Source organism: Pseudopodoces humilis, chromosome 3 (assembly GCF_049639895.1).
Source record: "Pseudopodoces humilis isolate 2021_Gansu_Grassland_sample_001 chromosome 3, ASM4963989v1, whole genome shotgun sequence".
NCBI classification, from domain to species: Eukaryota; Metazoa; Chordata; class Aves; order Passeriformes; family Paridae; genus Pseudopodoces; species Pseudopodoces humilis.
Genome location: NC_142202.1, coordinates 78,980,251 through 78,999,828, shown reverse-complemented (window position 1 = coordinate 78,999,828; position 19,578 = coordinate 78,980,251). Strand labels below are relative to the sequence as shown.

At 40.7% G+C, this 19,578-nt stretch overlaps 1 protein-coding gene across 1 annotated transcript; it reads right to left on the bottom strand.

The window, feature by feature from the left end:
- Nucleotides 1-4: 4 nt before the first annotated feature.
- On the bottom strand, nt 5-11,636 carry GJB7 (gap junction protein beta 7). The gene is made up of 3 exons (XM_005518184.3): nt 11,624-11,636; nt 5,714-6,435; nt 5-147 (listed from the first exon to the last, which is right to left on the bottom strand). The coding sequence occupies exons 2-3, from the start codon at nt 6,406-6,408 to the stop codon at nt 15-17; spliced, it is 828 nt and encodes a 275-aa protein (XP_005518241.1). The 5' UTR covers nt 6,409-6,435; nt 11,624-11,636; the 3' UTR covers nt 5-14.
- Nucleotides 11,637-19,578: the final 7,942 nt, after the last annotated feature.

Sequence of the window (19,578 nt, the reverse complement as noted above, 5' to 3'; positions counted from 1 at the left end):
AAATACACGAGTCCTTATGCCATACCATTAAAAACTAAATAAACAAGGCACTTTCTGAAAGGGAAGTGAGATGGTGATCTTACAGATAAACTCGGTGGTTGTGCTCTGTTGGTGGCATAGGCTCCCTTTGCGCTCCTCTGCCTCTCGCTTGACTGTATGTGGCACCACTCACAACCTCTCTTTTTCCACACTGGAACGAGCCTCAGAAGCGGTGCTGCTTGTAGTGCCCGGGATTGGAGCAATTCCTCTGTATGCTGCTAACTGAAATGACAGGTATCCCATTTGTTGAGTAACCAAAAGTGTGAATGCATTGGTGGGAGCTGTCAGTACCCAGGAATCTTCAGTGTTGGTTTTCATGCGTGGTTATGTTTGACTCAGCCAGCTGGATTGTGTGGTAACAAAAACTTTTCTTGGATTATTCTCGTTACTGGATGTGACCTACCTTCAGTAATATAAAACAGTCTTTATCTTGGGTGAGATTGGCTCGATTTTATTTTTTTTTCTATAAACTTGTCTTGCTGTGTGAAGCTTTGCATTAAATGCTAGATTTGATTGCTTGTAAGCTATTCACCTGGAATCTCTGACAGTTTTCCTGAATATCAGTGCAGAGGGCACCTTCCGATAACCAAATGAAGTGACTTGTTGCGAGAGTGAGGATTATGTCTGAACAGGAACAGCATTTCACCTCGGGCACAGCCCTTGGTTTGCTACATGGTGCTAAATTGCTTACCTTCGCAGAAAGCCTGTGCTTCCATATGAACAGAGCCCGTCGGCTCCTTTCACTTTCCATCCCTCCCAAGTGACCAAACTTCTATTATGCCACGTTAGTAAATCAAAGGTACAGTCTGAGAATGACAAAACCAAAACAAACCCTTGCATTTTGACTCTAATAGTGATCATTATAATCATTACAAGTACATGGTGCCATTTTCTACCTGCCCGAGGCCGCTGGTCCCCCTGGATGGAGCTGCTGTTGGATACCAGCCACGATGATTGTAGAGGGAGCTTCTGCAGGGGAGAAGAGGGCAGAGATCCTCTGGAGAGGATCCTCAGAGCTCACCTGAATTCTCATGTTTTCAGCTGTACCTAACCACTGTCACTGTCAACAGACCTTGTAACTGTTAGTCTTTAGAAGATTGTTTGTGTTGTGTAAGTTGAATAGTTTCAACATTCCCGATGATTGATACTGTATCATTTGCAGTTCTTGGACTGAGAATAGCATATAACTATTAGCTACACAGTGCTATACTAGAATGCTATTTAAAAAAAGAGAAAAGGATAAAAAAATCCAGTGTCATAAATATCCAGAAAATAATTTCTGATTTGCATCTGAATCTCTGAGAATAAAATATTTAATACTGTCTTATCCCAATCAATCCAATTAAAGCAATGCTGTACCCATATAGTTAGTACATTCCATGGCACACTCCCTTTTAGGTGGTTACTGACTGCCTGTCCAACAGGTAAGCTAGTATGGGGTCTCTTATTTCCTTTTTAAAAAACAAACAGGAGTATTTTGAACTTAAAATGGGGTACCAAAGGCAGGGTCTGATTTAAAATGTCACAGACTGTAGAGGGCACTCTGGTTTGTAAAGCCACTTATAGAAACTCCCAAGAAATAAATCTAGTGTTTGCATTTAGATGTTTTACCTTGGGTGATAGAGAAAACCTCCCACCCTAGCACGCCTGGATGGGCAGCTTCTCTGGGGCTTGAAGCCACACACCTGTCCTTGGGGGCTGCTGGGTGGGATGGGGCTCCGAGGTGGCCGAGCCAGCTGTACCAGCAGCAAGTCAGCCCCACTGCCCAGTCCTCTGTCTTTTGCCTTTTCTTTCTCTCCTTTGTCTCTGCCTTCCAGAATTGTCACCCACTAACTGTGGAGCATTCAAACAAAGGTGCTTTCTTTGAAGCCCCTTGTTGCAATTAGGAATGTGCTGACTAAAGCAGCAGGTGTTGCTGATGGGGAAGCAGCCAAATTGAGGAATCTGTCTGAATTCAGAGCATGGACTGTTTTGTGATCAAAAGACACCTTTAAACTGACAGTCAGCCTCTCTGGTGCTTAATTATGTTTATATAAAGAAATCTGCTATTACCTGAGCCCTAATTCAGTGTAAATAAGAGTAGTGGATTTGTCCCTACATGTTTCAGGGTGGTCCTTCTCAGCTGGATGGGGGGACTGTGGGCTCGAGCATTACAGCGGGACATTTGGTTTATGGATGTTGGATAGTAAGTAAGCAGTGCTTGTACAAATAACACTGGGATCAGTTGTTGGGTCAGGAGAGGGGCGGGTAGTTGGCTAATTGTTGCGATTACTTTCTGTGCCAAAGAATTAGTTGGGGCTCCCACATGTGTGCAGAGGAGAGAGGGACGAGGGCAGGGACAGACTAGGTTGAGGTTTATGTTCCCCAGTTGGAGAAGCTCCTGCTCATGCCCTGCTCAGCCCTGCCTGGAGCCTTGGTATGGAGGTGATACAATTAGAGATGGGAAATGAGGCCACTGGTACTGGAGAAGGGAGTAGAGGGAAAAAACTATCAGCAAATAGGGAAATACTTTGTGTCTTTTTTTCAAACCTCTTCTGTCCCAAGGCAAGAAGCTTACTTGGATTTTAAAGAAAATGAGAGCCTATGTAAGATACTGGTCCTTTGATGTTTGCAGGGATGTTTTGAAATATGAATGAGGTAAATATTTTTGTATGAATGTGCATGCAGTGATTACGTTATTTCTCCATTACAGTATGGACTCAGATCAGCTTTCTATCCATTGCTTATATCCTTGCAGAACATAGCACATGATTTAAATTTTTTAAAATGTTAGTCTGAGTGACTCAGAAGTTTTGGGACCAAACCTGTAAACTCATTTGAACCAAAAATGTAACAGCAAATGCCTTCAGGGGTGCATGGATGAGTGAAACTGAAACTGGAGAACAAAGGCATATAAAAACAGGGAAAGGGAAGGAGCCAGTACAAGACCGAATGGTTGCCAAGAGTGAGGGTTCAGACAGTAGATGTACTTGTTTTTGTTCTCTCAGTTAAGTGATGCTCATTTCCTTTTCATTAGTAGCCCTATGAAACATTCAAATTTTGCAGCACATGATGTGAAGGCTACTTGGCAATTTGCTGCGAGTGAGTCGGGTTATGTGGAGTTGGTCCATAATCATTTTTCAGAATATTTCTCATGTAAGGTACTGGCTTTGTCAAAACTGAAGTATCCTCCAAGACTCGAAACACTGATTTTTGAATTTATTTATCATTTTCTTGACTGTTGGAAGATAGTATTAAAAATAAAACTTTGAATATACATTCCAAAGAATTAGAGTTCTTGTTTGATGGGAAAATTTTTGGTCTAAGTGGTAATCTCTGACCAGCCACAGAGCTTTAGGGGGTGCTCTAAAACCCTTCAAGCCCTGACTTAATATACTTTTTTATTAGAGAGCAGCTAATGCACTAATTTTATCAGAAACCTGTGTTGGCTAATCTGTGTTTGCTTCTCTTCATTTTCTCTCAAATAAACCTTACTTTAAAAACACTGAATAAATATTTTTTCATTAATGTGCTATTAAAAATCTGTCCTCAGTTATTAAAACCCAGATACTTCAGAAACATTTTTTTCTTTGATACTGTTGTCCTTCTCTTAATAAAATGATGCATGAGGGTCCAGATGGGCTAAGATAATTCTGGGGTTTGTTCTCAGTTACTTAAGCTGTAGCAGTCACATTTTCACATGGTTCATGGGTGGTGGTTTTGCTTCAGGCACTCTTTGGTGGGTTTTGTCCAGGAGCTGCAAAAGCAGCTTTTCTAAGTGCATTTCTGTCACAAGCCACATTCTGTGTAGGTAGAGGTTTAACAGAAAATGTTCTGAATTGTATAAAGCACCCTGTCTCTATATAAGCACAGATTCAGCATCAGTCAAGATTTAAAACTGACTGCCCACAACCTGGCACAAGCTGGTCTCTGAGGGACTGCTGTTGCTGTTAAATTCAGCAGCAGCAAATGTCTTTCCATATTTTAAAAAAGGGTTTTTTTTAAAATAAAAAACGAAAAAAGTTTTTTATTTCAGGGGAGAAAAACAAAAACAAAACCCAAACCCTTCCTTGAAAATCACCACCAGAAGTTCATAGCTTCTTCAATAGTTGCTAAGGTTCACTCTAACTGCTACTCATTAAATGTAATGCTTTGTAACCAAAGTCAAAGGGCCAGAGAGGGCCTCAGTGGAAAAAAAATAGTTAACCTGTTTTGGCTAGTTTTTTTGTTTCTTCCTTCTTATCCTGGCATGAACAATAAAATTAGTTCAGCATTCAGGCAGCTCCACTTCAGTTGGTGTTTTTCTCTAAACAGTGAATTTTTATCAGGCTCAGTACCAGATGTATGTCCAAAGGTCTTTCGTTCCATTAACTGAAATAAAACACTACCCTGAAGGAAGTTTTGTAAGGCACTACTTTCCACTGTCTTAGAAGCCTAGGTTCAACTGTCCCTTTCCTGTTAGCCCAAACAACACGCATAACAAAGAGCAGAGGTGTGTGGTGTTTGAGATACTTTGAAATTCGGGGGAGGGAACAGGTGATTCCTTTTTACTTTGTTTATGCTGGAGGCTTTTCATATTTCCAGATTTCACATGTTCTTTTGCAGCGGAGAAATCTACTGAAGGAGTAGCATATATCCAACCTTACTAAAGGGACCAGATTCTAGGCTACTTAATACTAGGGACTACTGGCTACTGTTCTTCTGTATTGTGTGGTCCGCATTTCTCTGTTCAGATCCTAGGGAAGTGGGAATGATCTGTTCACTTAAATGCCACCACCAGAGCAGAAGACAAGTCTAATGACATGGGAGCTGCTTGGTGCAGTTGACCAGGAGTGAAGTCTATACACTGGTACATGCTGCTTGCACAAGTTTGAGCAAGTGCCTTTCTTAAAGCATGTTTTTTGATGATTAACAGCCTAACAGCTGTAAGGGCTCAAATAATTCCAGAAGGAGGTGCTTTACAATCAGCTAAATAACCAAATCTGTCTATCACATGGGCTAAACTAGATGATTCTACCTCTTCTTGTTTGGTTGTTTTTGGGTTTTTTTTGAGATGTTTTACAGTAGTCCAATGGAATGGACTCGTGACTACCCAGCTCACTTCAAGGCACAACAATCATTCTATGCCAGTACTTTCCTATTTCCATTTCAGCAGTTACCAGGTCTGATCAACATACCTGACAAATCCTGTATACCCTGTTGCTGTCTTTCTTCATCAATCCCAGGTTCTTCCTATCTCTGCATATAAAAAGCCTATTTTTGCTTGTACCAAAGCAATTCCGTGTAATATTCAGTACACAACTGTTTGAGCAATTGTTTCTGCATGATTTATCATAAGTATCTGTGTTTATATTAAAGCTTCATGGAATTCTCAGAGCTTCTACATTTCTTGTTTCAACATGAAAAGGTCTCAGTGATTCTATGTATGACATACATAATGTAAGTGAATTTATCAGCTCAAGTAATGGGTAACTAACAGAGAAACAACATTTCCTATGTAACTATCCTTTCCAGGGATAGTTCTGCAAAGCACTGATTGGAAAAGCAATTTGTCAAAAACAGCTTGTGTAATGGGAGGGTGGTCTTCAGCCTTCTTTCAGCTCAGCAGGGAATGTTTTCATGTTCATGTTACATATTCAGAGGCAAAGATGATGAGCTGTTGTGGAGTTGTCCTGCAGCTGCTGCTCTGTTGTACCTGATGAGTTCTGATTCGCAGCAATCACTTTTCAAGCCTTGCTGTTTCTTCACGTGTCTCTTCAGATAACATTTTATGGAGTATTTGAAAATCAGATAACTCAGTTCACTTAGATTTAATATGATGCACAGGCATGAAGTTGCCACCAGAAAATAGAGGAAAATAATTTTCTCTGTGGGTTTGGAAATATAACAGTCTACAGTATTGGGACATGGTTTTATGTCACATTTCACAAGACGTGGTATTTTGAATCCATTGTACAATTTATAAAACAGAACAAGAAAAACTATTTCAAGTCCTGTTTTTAAAATGAGGCTGATTAGGTAAGTGCACAGCAATCCACCATCTATCTTTCCTGGATTTTTATAAAGTTTCTGGTTGTGGTGTTTCTCTCTGTTCTCTCTGTAAGCAACGTGAAAGACAACCAAGAGTGAAGGGGTGGAAACCATAATTAATTGCAAAGCCCAAAGTCTGATGTGAGAGACAGGGAAAAAATGGTCAAAGCAGACATTTTCACAACCAGGCTGCTTGGTATTGCACTCAAATTCATCATGCTCGTGTTTCCAGATGTTTTCTGCGGCAGCAACATAAACCAGTAAGCGGAACATGAACACAACAGCTATCCAAATTCTTCCAATTCCTGTTGAGTATTTATTCACTCCACTCAGCAGATCACGTAGGAACGCCCAGCTCATTTTTCTCTTCAAGGAAAGAAGGAAATGCTGTATCAAAGAAACACAAGATCAGAGAGATGCGTCCTCTTGGGTGAAGACAAATGTGACATTCATTCAACATAAAATATAACCACTAGCTGAAACAATTTAAAATATCTAAGCATTTAGACATGATTTAATATTATTAAGCATTTAAATAAGAACAACAAGCTGTTTTTATTTCTGATAATTTAATAATTCTGATACATTCTGAGGCTATTGAACAAAATTTATTTGCTGTTTAAATACATTTTGTCAATTAGGCTGAAGTCTAAACATTCTGTTAAGCTGTCCTCTGTGAGAAATGTGCCTGTTCTCCCTGAGGGTCTCTTGACTGTCAGGTAGGTCTTTCTCTGGCAAGTTCAGGCTGACACTACCACTGAATTACGTTCAGCTTAGCCCTGTTAGTTATGCAAATACTACACACAGCCAAATCAGATTTCAATTTCAAATTTATGCATAGGAGCCAAGAATCCCATACTAAGTTGACTACAAAAATGCAAATTGATTTTTTTTTTTTGTCTTTTGCAATATTTTAAACTTGTGCAATATTTTAAATATTTTCCTGCTTCATTGGATTTTATTTGTTGTATTTCCTATCATTACTCCAAAATATGTATGCGTGCGTGTTACAGTTTTTTGGGGGGTGTCAAGCTCCTTCATTCTGTAAGAGCACAAAGTGGATGTATGAACAGTGACCAGGAGACATGAGGTGAGGAGGGAAATCAGAAGTTTCCAAATCTTTGTGTTATGTCATTTAATGTCCTCATCTCATCTTCTGCTTCTGCAAGCTCTGCCTAGCAGGAGAGAAAATGTATCCTCTCTGTGGCTGCAGTGGAACGCGCAAATCCCACTGACACTTCTGTAGCTGCAGGTACTCCTGTTGTAATGAACAAGTAAATCTACTGGCAAGTTTGAGTAGTAATCAGGCCACAGCATCACAAAGCTTCATGGAAAATGTTTTCAGGCACTGGAATGGGCTGCCCAGGGAGGTGATGGAGTCGCCATCCCTTAAAGGCATTCAAGAAACAACTGGACGGGGCATTTAGTGCCATGGTCTAGTTGATAAGGTGGACCTTAGTCAATGGTTGGACTCGATCTTGGAGGTCTTTTTTCACCTAAATGATTCTGTAAGGCTCAACACAGAGGAAAAGCTCAGTGCTTCTTTTGCTGTCCCCCGGTTCTGCAGCCCTTCATGACCTCTGCCTATGGTCAGGCTTCTGCTGGGAAGCAAAGTTGTTTGGATATTCCTGCATTGCTACCATTAGAGCTGAGCTACCTCTACCTTGAGGAACTGAGGGACAGCTGCAGAAATTAATACATTCCTGATTTAAGCTGCCAAGAATGATTACCAAGCTACTCCTTTATGCTGCAGATAAAAAAAGAAAACAGGGAAATACCAGCTTATATCCTTTAAAACATATGCTCCTATGCTTTTAAATATGTTTGGCAGTGTGGTTACTTTTTCATTGAAGAGCTATTCCTGTCTTCCACATCTGCAAACAAAGTTCAAGCAGAAGTTTAAATCAAAATTCTGAAGACATGAGCTTCAGGGCTTTAATGCTTTCTAAATAAGTAACACACAGTCACAATAGTCTCCAAGGAGCTGAACAGCAAACATGAACACACCACTGTGTAATAAATCACAGGCAAGGAAACAAAGCATTCATTCACTGAGCAAGAGTGAATGTTAGCGTATGAGTGTGCATCTTGTGGATGAGCTGTCTGCTGGAGATTTGAAGGGAAACCTCAAGAGGCCTCTCCTAAGGCTTTAAGATGTGCACAAGGACTGTTGGAGGGAATTCTGAATTTTGTTATTCCATGGAAAACAAGTACAGCTGCAAGGGGGCTTTTGCTGATGGCCACTGTAAGTGCACCATCCCTTTCTAATGTAAAAAGCCTGATTTCACCTATCAGTCCATGGTTGGAGTTACGCCAGTTCTGAGCCTCCAGGTGAACAGAAATGAAAGATATCAACCAGCAAGGAACCAAAATCAGTGTACACCAACACTGGTGGAAATCAGGCCATGGGTATACCTAATTATAGATAAAGAAATTTACCTCGAGGTCTCTTTCACCCAAAGCTTAGCTGCTACTTCCTTAACTGAGCAGCAAGAGGGATTAGAAAAGAGCAACTTTACACTTTCCTTGCCAATCTCACATTGAGAAGAACAATATAATGAAAATAAGAAGTCCTGACCAAAGAAAACAGGCATCAAGAATTTGACAAAGTCAACAGTTCCTAAGAAAGGGGCAAATTCTAACCAGATGGAAGATTGGATGGATGAAATTCCTGCAAAGCTAATTTGAAAGAGAGCAACACATTCTGTTACCTAGATGTTTAGTAATGAGGCATCAGGGATTCCACAAAACTGAAGGTGGTTCCTGGTCTGTGTGCTCTGTTGAAGAGAAACTTATTGAAGGACTGCAGGGCAGGTCTCGTGGTGTGCAGTGCTTCTGCAGTCAGAGGTCTGCAGAACTTTGGTTATATTTTTTCCAGTTGCAGCCTTTACTTGGTAATGAGAAATGCCTGTAGAGAACAGCCTTCAGCTTCAAACCTAAAGGGTCACAGAGCCTGTTTTGTAGTATTGTTTGGGTTGTAACTAGCACAGATTCCCTGTTCAAAGGAGCTGCAAATGTGCTTTGGAAAGGTTATGTTTGCTTTCTGACCACTGTTGCTATAGATGTGGATGTTAACTGATGCTTTTGCATCCTTTGAAAATACATTTAATTCACTGAAGCATTGCAAAAAACATATGGAATGGAAAAAGTAAAATGGACTTCAAAGATAAGGAGTTACTCAACAGGTAAACGAGAAAATTGAATTTATGGGACAGCACAGACACAAGACTGATGAGGGCTCAGGTTAGCTCAGGCCAGAGTAGGCAAATATATTAAGTGGGCTGTATGAAATTCAGAGCAAGCTGAGGATTCAGGCAACAAAAAAAATCATCTAGTGAGCACATAGCTGGGCAGAAGGAAAGATAGGGCAGTGGTATGAGGTAACACTTCAAGAAGTGGCAGTTCCCATGGTAGTAGATGCTGAGTAGAGTCAGAGCATGATGCTTTAGCAAAATTATATTCTGGCTATATTCAGCCTAAGGACAAGACAGGAAAAGTGTGATCCAAATCCGTGTAGCCAAGCAGACATTTCAGCCTTAGAATGTGGAGAAAGTTTATTTTGTACAGAAAGAAATAAAGGGAGTCAAGAAGGGAAGCTAGCTAAAGAAATTGAGTAGACTGTGGGAAATGTAGATGACATCAATTTGTGTCAGGGTACTGTCCAATGCTGAAGCTAAAAATGAAATGACTCAAAGTTTTTAAAAAATTACAAAACCATTAAAGGGGGAATCTCTTTGGTACTGTGGACATAAGGACCACAAAAGAGACTTGGCCTCTACTGGAAATTACCAAGGAGGCATTAGAGAGTCTTAAGCTGTAGAAGATAGATTATTTGCACCAACTACTCAAGGAAACATTAAATGGAGCAAGAAGTGAAAAGCAGAGATTTGTGGTTAGATTTACTTCAACCCTCTGCTCAATATACACAAGCACACCCCAGTTTGAACAAAAGCTGAAGATCAGAAATATGTTGATTTGTTTTTCTCATTTCTAGCTGAAGTACAAGTGATAAACATGAAAACAAGATGTGCTACTCAGGAAATAGAGCAAGTAATCTCTCTTCCTCATCACATACATCCTTTATTCCCTATATGGGATTTAAACACCCCCACTAACATACACATACACTTTGTCCTGCTCATGAGAGGCACGAATGACCAGAAGAGACTTCCCACCCCACTTCCCTCACATGTATCAGTGACTTGATTTTCCCTCTTGGGGTTGGGCATGTGTTCCACTGAGCAAACAGAGTAACCGGAATGCACCATTAACTTCTGAGTGTGCTGAATGTACTTTATTGAGTAAAGTGTTTGAATAATGCTATTGTTGTTGATTATATTCATCAAATATTAATTTCTGTCATTCACTGAGGTCTACAGGAGGTTGGCTAATGTGCATTGAGTAATGCATCCATTGAAAAGCACAGTGCTCAGAGAATTATTTCACCTAGATTTCAATCAGCTCTGCTAATTTAATTACTTTAAAAGCAGGAAAGGTATTTTTGTGTGGAGGAAAATGGCAGGGGGAAGGCAGTGACAGGGAAGTAAGAAAATGCAAGAAGAAACTGTATAACTAGAGATGAAGTGGGGAAGCATCCTAAGTATTAGAGGCACAAAGGGCAGGCAGCTTGGAGCTCAAAGAGCTAGGAAATTACAGGAAGGAGACACAGGATTTTGGAAAATGGAACAGTGAGAAATAAGAGAAAGAACACAAGCCTCTGAACAGTGGATCTATCAATTCTGTACAAGCAACCTAAATTATCCTCAGAGTTTGAGAGATGGAAGAGCTGCTTTTTCTGATATAAACATTGTTGGGGAGTATTTGCTGCACCTACAACTTTCTTTTATTTTTTTTTTTAACAGGAAGAAAGAGAACCATAAATAGTGGCAAAAATTATAAAGAAGAGAGCAGAAGTAGAAATCACAGAGGATACAGGACCATAAAAAGCAGAGCTGGTAATCTTTAGAGTCCATTCTCTCCTTTTTCTTTTTTACACTTTAATCAAAACATCATCACAGCACTATTTTTTTTCCAAACACCAAGGATCCTCCCAGTGTTACGAGGAAAAGAAAAAACAAGTACTGGCACAATGGTTTCCATAAACAACCAAACAAATAATGAAGCTTAACTTCAGGTGTTCATTTAGTAACTGCATTTTGCCCTTATCTTTTCTGTTTGTTGATATAAGGAGGTGTGTATCCATTTTATGGTTTTAGAGTCTGTTTCATGGACTGCCTAGTGCTTCCTTACTGACTACCAGAGGTGTGAGGTCCACAGGCTGAGAAACACCAATTTGCTTTGTTCTCTAGCCCCGAAAAGGCTTAGTTGTGCAGAAACTGTTCCTGGGAGTTCAGACTATTCTTAAGTTGATGGAAGCTCCACTCGTCCCCTCAGCATGCTGCATCTATTCCAGTGCTCTGCTAGAGAAGAGGAGGGATCAGGAAACCTCCTAGGAGCACCAAGGAACAGTATCACTTGATTCAAAGTCACATTACCAAGCTGCACATGCACCAGCTGTTCCAACTGCTGTGCATCTTCTGTAGGAGCTGAAAAATTTTTGCTCCAAGTCACTAACCTTGCAATGACTTTGCTTCTTGTTCAGTGGTAAGAGTGCCACGGTGATCTCCAGGTCCTTATGAGAGAGTCAGCAACACAAAACAGAGGACATAAAAATTAACTTTGCCTTCTTCAGACAACTCACCTCTTTTTATAAAATAAGTAAAGCTATAGCATTAATGTAGCATTGACACTCACTTTTTAAGGCTCTTCACAAAATAAGCCAGGTAGAGCCTGAGAACCCATGAGCAAACATAGCCCTCCTGGGTCTGTGTCCAAGTTGTTCACTTCTACCAGGATCAATGTTAGTAGTTGGTAGTGCAGCAAAGTCCATGGTTCTAAGGCTGATGTGAGCCAAAATTTTCCCTCCTATTTCATCCTTCTTCCAGGGGAAGAAAAGGCCCCCAAATGGCAGAAGTAAACATGCTGGTAATAGCTTGCTCTTCTCTCATGCACAGACTACAATTAGACACTGTAGACGCTTTAGAATGAAATTCATTGGTATGAACCCTTCATTAACATGTTATGGAAAAGGTCATCCTCTCCTACAAACATTGTCAATCTAGACAGAAAAAACATGTGCTGCCAAGGGACAGATATGGTTTATCCAGCATCACTCAGCACATCAGAGGGAAAGCTAAGAAAAGAACCACAGTCCCTCATAGCCCAGTCCTTGCTTTCACCTGCCTTGCCTTGCTGGATCTAACCTCTCACTCTTCTATGCCTATTATTAACTTTTAACTCCTTGGAGTAAAAAATAAGCCCTTTGGTCCATTGGGAGATAAACCTCTAACTACTGTGATATTAAAAACAGAAATAAATGGGGCTTAAAATAGACATGTAGTATATAAAGACATTAGCCTAGACACATATTTGTCAACCAGCTACAGGAAGGAAAAGGAAACACTAGATGGAAGAGGGCTTAGCTGGTCATTTAGCACAATACTGGAGCTGGTTGATTTGGCTTTTACATCAGGCCTTCACATGGGTTTCTGCAGTGGCATGGGACAAATCTCCTTTCTTTCTGTGCTTCAGGATCTTAGTTGCCAAACATTCACTTTCCTGAAAATACAACTTCTAAACTATGGCAAAATCCCATCTTATTTTGTATTTAGGGAAACCACAAACACCACTTAAAAAGCCAGCAGCTGCTGAGTGTGATGTCTTGCCAGCTGCTAATTGCTGTGGTCTCTTCTCTGCAGCGATGAATGGGTTTTGAGAGGGTAGAAGCAGTTCACTGTTTTCTTTGTTACTTGGTAAATGATGTAATTTTTAAAAATTAAGCTCAGTAGTCAAAATTACTTAATTCTTTTAAAGTCATGATATCCATATCTCATCTACATGACTACAACTGCATTTCTTATCACCTTTGTGCCAAACAGATAACCCATCTCTACCATGCTCTCCTGATGTAAACAAAAATCTCCCTATGCAGCAAATGATCTTCAACATTAATAAATATTATTGCTCCATTCAGGCTACTGTTACTATTGTCACACTTTAGTCAACTTGTAAAATAAAAAAAAATAATTGACAAAGTCAAAAGATTTCCACTTGGACAAGAAATTGCCACTGGTCACATCACAGAGATTTTAAGTCTGTAATATTATGAAGTACTGCAACAGTGCAACAAAAAGAGGATTATGTCCATGGTTTGTGTTGGCTGATGGGACACTTGCATGAGACTACTATCAAGCCTATTTAATTAGAAAATCAACTTCTCATTCAGTGAAACTGTATTTTATAACAAGAAAATCTAACTTACCTGTGTCTCAGTGAATGATTACAGCTGGATCCTAGCTCTCTAGTGGAATTAACAATCAACAGCTCATTTCTGAGACAGGGAGTTACTGCCTTATGCCTGGAAAATGGAACTACTTATCTCCTAGGTAATGCAAACTAAATGAGTGCAACCTGATCATCTCTGCTGGCACACAGTTCAAACCAGAGCCATAAAGCATCTTGTATCATCAGAAAGATATGAGGAAACTGGCATTTATTTGAAGTTGCAGGATTTATCTGCATTTTTTGAGCACTCATTGGCATCAGGCTCAGATGCTGCATTCTGTGTTTTCACAGTAGCACAGCAGCACAGCCTGAAGACACGTGCTGTGAGCCTTAACTCACATCCTGTTTTCTCTTTGACATTTTATATCAGATTTGCATTTTATGTTCTCCTGGGAAAGTCAGCTGTCCACAAAACACACATATTCTTTTAGGCACACAGGACCCCTAATAATACATTACACAAATGCTCAGAAAAACTTTTCTCTTAGAATTTTAAAATACAGTGGTTTTCCCAAGCAAGTGAAGCCTGGGTTCTGTTATTGAAATGTATTTTGTTTACTGTACGTGCTAATCAGTTTCCACATTGGCCTAGGCAGCTGAACCACTCCCCACCAGGAAGCCTATAACTTTACTTTCAATAACTAAGCAATGGAATGTTTATGCCCTGCCTTATGCAGCTCCTATCAGGGCTTTGTGGCCATTTTTACCTGGGATGTGGCCATTCTGCTGGATAACATTACAAAATAAGCAGAAAGACTGAACTCCTTGCCTCTTAAATTAATTCTTCACACTATAATTTATTCATAGTATAATTTAATTAGCTGAAGCTTACTGTGGCTTTTATCTGGGAATTACATGTGGATGTTTGGTAGTTTTACAGAGAGGAAACTACCACACAGCCTTATACATGTGTCTAAATCTGCACCTTGGTACTGTCCCCAGAGAAGGTGATGCCTCAGAGGGTGACTAAAGGTGCCAGAGCTTGGAGCTGGACTGCAGGCAATGCAAAGCTTCCCAAATACCTGCTGGCAGCTTATCACGGTGGAGAGCAGGCAGTCCAGGCAGTTTCTGGAGTGTGTGGAAGTTAACTCCCTAACACAGCTGGTAGGGGAGCCTGCCAGGGGCAGTGCTCTGCTTGACCAGCTGTTTGCAGACAGAGAAGGGCTGGTGGGAGGTGTGGTGGTCAGTGGCCATCTTGGGCATAGCAACCACAAAATAATAAGTTCTGATCCTTGGTGAAGTAAGGAAGGGGGATCAGCAGAGCCTCCGCCTTGGACTTCCAGAGCATGGATTTTGGTCTGTTCAGGATACTGGTTCACAGAGTCCCTTGGGAAACAGCCATTAAAGGGATCCATGAAGGCTGGACATACTTTAGAAAGGAAATCTTAAAGGTACAGGAGCAGGCCATTGGCATGTGCTGGAAGATGAGCTGGTATGAAAGTAAACCAGCCTGAATAGGGAGCTTTTACTAAAACTCAGGGAAAATAAAGTGTTCAAGACCTTTGGGAGATGGGGCAGGCAACTCAGGAAGTGCACAAGTCATTAGGTCATGATGACAGAAAATAAGAAAGGCAAAAGCTCAGCTAGAACTTGATCTGGCCACTGCTGTGAAAGATAATAAGAAGTGGCTTTATAAATACATTAACAACATAAAAAAGGCCAAGGAAAATATCCACCTCTTATTGGTTGTGGAGGGGAACATTGTAACCAAAGATGAGGAAAAGGCTGTAGTACTTGATGCCCTCTTTGCTTCAGTCTTCAACAGAAAAACCAGTGATCCTCAGGGCAACGGGCCCCTGAGCTAGTAGTCAAGGACAGGGAGCAGAGTAGACCCCCTACACTCCAAGAGGAGTAGTTGGTAGACTGCTGAGCCATTTGGACCCTCACAAGTCTGTGGGACTGGATGGAATTCATCCAAGGGTAGTGAGGGAGCTGAAGAGGTTGCCAAACTCCTCTCTATCATTATCATGAGCCCTGGCTAACTACGGAGGTACCAGTGGGATAGAGGTTGGCCAATGTGACACTCATCTACAAGAAGGGTTTGAAGGGGGATCCAGGAAACTACAGGCCAGTCAGCTTGATCTCAGTGCTGAAGAAGGTCATGGAACAGAACATCTTGAGTGCCATCATGCAGCATGTACAGAACAACCAGGGGGTCCAACCCAGCCAGCCTGGGGTAGGGAAGACGTGTCCTACCTGACCAGCCTCATCTCCTTTTATGACCAGGTGATCCACCAGTGGATGAAGGAAAGGCTGTGGATGTTGTCTACCTGACCTTCAGCAAAGCCTTTCTACACCGTTTCCCAGGGCATTCTTCTGGAAAAGCTGGCAGCCTATGGCTTGGACAGGCACACTCCTCTCCAGGTTTAAAACTGGCTGAGTGGCCATGTCCAGAGACTGGTGGTGGATGGTGCTGCATCCATTTGGCATCCAGTCACTAATGGTGTCCCACAGGGATCAGTATTGGGTCCAGCCCTGTTTAACATCTTCACTAATGAACTTGACCTTGAACAAGGGGATAAAATGCACCCTCAGTAAGGTTGCAGATGACACTAAGTTGAATGGGAATGTTGAGGCCCTCTACTTGAGGGCAGGAAGGATCTGCAGAGGGATCTGGACAAAGCTGGATCAATGCGCTGAGGCCAATTTTATACAGTTCAACAATCAACACTGGAAGTGTTAAAAAAATGACTGGATATGGCACTTAGTGGTATGGTTTAATTGGTATGGCAGTGTTCTGTCAAACATTGGATTCACAGATTAGAGAAACCAGAAGGGATCACAAGAGTCATCAAGTCCAACTCTTAAAGTGAATTCAATTCCCACACAGGAATTGAAGCCACAACACAAGTGTTATCAGCAACATGCTCTAACCAGCTGAGCTCATCTCAGGGTCAGCGATCTGGAGGTCTTTTCTAACCTTAATGATTCTATTATTCTATGTGGTGGTGTTTCCATATTAAAAGACAACTGTAAGGTGCACAAAATCTGAAGAGTTCCAGAACACTGTATATCAGAGTCCCTTACAACAGAGTTTGTTCTTTTGAAACTGCAAAATTTCTACCCTCTGTAGTCTTCATAGGAGCTGTGTTCCCTGCCTGAGATTAGAAGGAGTGCCTACATGAGAAAGGATTTTAAGTTCTCACACCTTAAACTGATTGGGAGTCCTGGTGTCAGAGGCAGAGGTCAGTCCTGGTCTGTGCCTCCAGTTCCAGCTGCCTTCCCAACTGCACTGCCCTGCTTACATTAGAGGGTCTTGCCCATCCAACTGAAAAATAATTTATTTTTTTTTTTCTTTTCTGGCCATGGACCAGGGAACAAAATTGGCATACTCCAAGGCTGAGCAATTATAACATTGCATGCAAAGAAATCCAGAGCAGTTACAAATGAAAAGAGGTCCCCCCTTGCCCTTCCTTTTTGGAGATGCAGTCTTAGTTCACATTTGTCTTTAAACCCCACTGTAAGGTATCTGGCTGTATATTGTAGCTAGAAAATTCAGGGCTGCACGTGTTTCTCTGCACTTTCTTTGTAGTAGAAGCCACCTTTTTCTTTCTAGAGCGGATGCTTTGAGTTTTGATATTTTGTTCCCAGTCAGAACCAATTTACCCACTCAAACAAAGCGCCTTTTTCCTTCCATACTGAATTCAGTTGAAAAAGATTTATAAGCTTGATCAGTGTTTGAAGAATAACAATTGCTTTAATCTTTGCTGGAAAGCACGGCTGGGTGATTTGTTTTGTCTCACAGAGACACGGCTGGCTAACAAGTATTATAGAAGACATACACGTTAGGAAATGCAGAAGAGTCACACTAAGAGATTTTTGGTTTTAAAATGCATATTGCCTTAAAACTATTTTGGATTGTCAATGGTAGGGTCCCAAAGCTGTCTGAAAACAGCTTTCTTTCAATGGGAACAACACAAAGGAGCAAAAGCTGCCGAAAATCAGCATAAGGACTCGAGACTGACATGAGCAGAGCAACAACCGCACAGAAAACCCTCAATACCCTCAGTGCCATCCCTGTCTAACTGGTCTGTTTGTTTCTTATGCATTTATGTCTTTGGTATGGCCATAGTGTTTCACATGCCTCAGTGAAACAATGGTTACTCTCATCATTAGCTTTGAGCAAGTAGGAAAAGGTACTTCTAATTACTAATTTTTACTTCCCCTTCTCCCCCAGATTTGTTCAGTACAAAACAAAAAAAAAAGTCCCAGTTGTCTACTCTAATTAAAACATTGTGAAACTCATGGTGTCTTAAACATTTAAAAAATAATTTTAAAATGTGAGTTTCACATTCACATATCAAAACTCTAACAAATGTGTGCTGGTAGTTGCCCCTCTCACTACAAGTCATACCAGTGCTGAAATCCCAGTGTGGATTCAAAAAGGATTTTTTTCTGACCACAACAGCACTGTAACTGTGTCTCTAAAGCAAGGATAAGCTTGTCAGTAGCTTGAAGCACATTATCTTTATTCTGAAGACAATGCAAAGCTCTGTTCTTGTGCAATACTTGAAATAAGCAGGAGCTGTGAGGTCAGTCAGCAAAAGCAGGAGGCACGGTGCTGCTCCCCAGACCACACCAGGCTGGCTGTTGCATTCTAACCATGTCTGCGGGGCACAGCACTGACTTTGCTCTCTTCTCTACAGAGGATCTTCTGCAGCTCAAATGATAAGGGCATGTGAGCCTCAAGAAAAGCAGAAATTGCTATTAGGTTGTGAATGGCTATAGCACAAAGCACAGTACTGAATGCAGAATCCCAAAGGAATTTAGTTGAAAGGAAAATAAATCTCAGTAACAGCCTCAGGTTTAGAAAAGGAAGGGGTTTTTGTGTGATTTCTTTTCAGGAGAGATATTCAGATATTAAGAGGATGGGTGACTCAGAAATACCACAGATGTTTACTATTCTACACTTTTATAGAGTCTCACCTAGATAATATGCTAAACAACTTCATAAGCCTTAATGGATTGGATGTTTCAACATCCTGTTGAGATGATAGCAACATAATATTCACATTAAATATAAAATACAACATTTTCCTACTGTCATAAAGCAAAACTAGAAACAGTAGTCCAAGCTTTTCATCACTGCACAGTTAATCTGGTTAGTTGGCACATGCTTAACACATGCCAAGTACCAACATTCACATCAAAGCCTAAGCCTGTTTCTACATCCCTCTCTGCTTCTCTTTTTACACACAAAGCCTTATCCCAAAGCTCTTCATATGAAGAATTTTTTTTTTCAGCCAGTGGTGTTCTTTGTGTAGGATTTTCCCCTGTCAATGATATCTGGGACTTACCTGTCCTTTATAAGAAAGAAGGGAAGTGCTACAGAACTAGCAGCAACATAACAATACTTGACACCAATATATTGAAAATGTGTTCTGGCATAAACCCATCCTACCACAATCTGGAAAAAACAATCATGACCCTGTCTGACTTTGGATCAAAAGTTTTATCTGCATGGGTAGTGTAACTGCTGGGAAGGGGTGCACGGGCCAGTAAGTGAGTGCACCATCTCTCTGTTGATGTAATTCTTTTGGGTTCCAAAATGTGGGGGGAAAAATTTGTGAGGGAAAAATTTGTGAGGGAAAAATTTTGGGAGCTGTATGAGGAACATCTCCTATATGACAGTAAAAAATCCCCCTTCCCCTCAAGAAAACCGAGCTACCTTCCCAAAAACCAAGCTCTTGCAAAAGCCTCACATTGGCTTCTTTCAATTAGACAAACATGAAAACAAACAAAAGCAGCTTCACTCAGATTTTCTACTCAATAGTTTCCAAACAAAATCAGCTGCATGGCATATGCCACCAAAACAATAGCTACCAGATTAGCAGATGGTATGTTGTGAATTAATTGTTGACACAAACCCCAGACATACCACTCAATCCTCTCCTGACACTTAAACTTATTTCCCTATTATTTTTCTCACCTTATTATATTTGCTCACAACAAGAAAAAAAAAATTTAGATAGTCCATCTGGATTTAGACATGAAAAGTTAACCTGCAATTTATTATTACTCGGCCATCTTTAAAAAAAAAAAAAAGAAAGAAAGGCAGTTTGATTACTGCAGAAGAAAAACATGGAACAGGAATCTCTGTGAGCCTGGATACCGCTACATTTCATAGAATCATAGATGCATTAACGTTGGAAATTACTTCTAAGTTTATCAAGTCCAACTGTACAC

Excerpts from the sequence above, each read along its gene's own strand:
- GJB7 (XM_005518184.3), bottom strand. The coding sequence starts at position 6,408 with ATGAGCTGGGCGTTCCTACGTGATCTGCTGAGTGGAGTGAATAAATAC. Across the intron at positions 148-5,713 it reads TGCGAATCAGAACTCATCAG|CGAGAGGCAGAGGAGCGCAA; the intron begins GTACAACAGAGC and ends CATACAGTCAAG.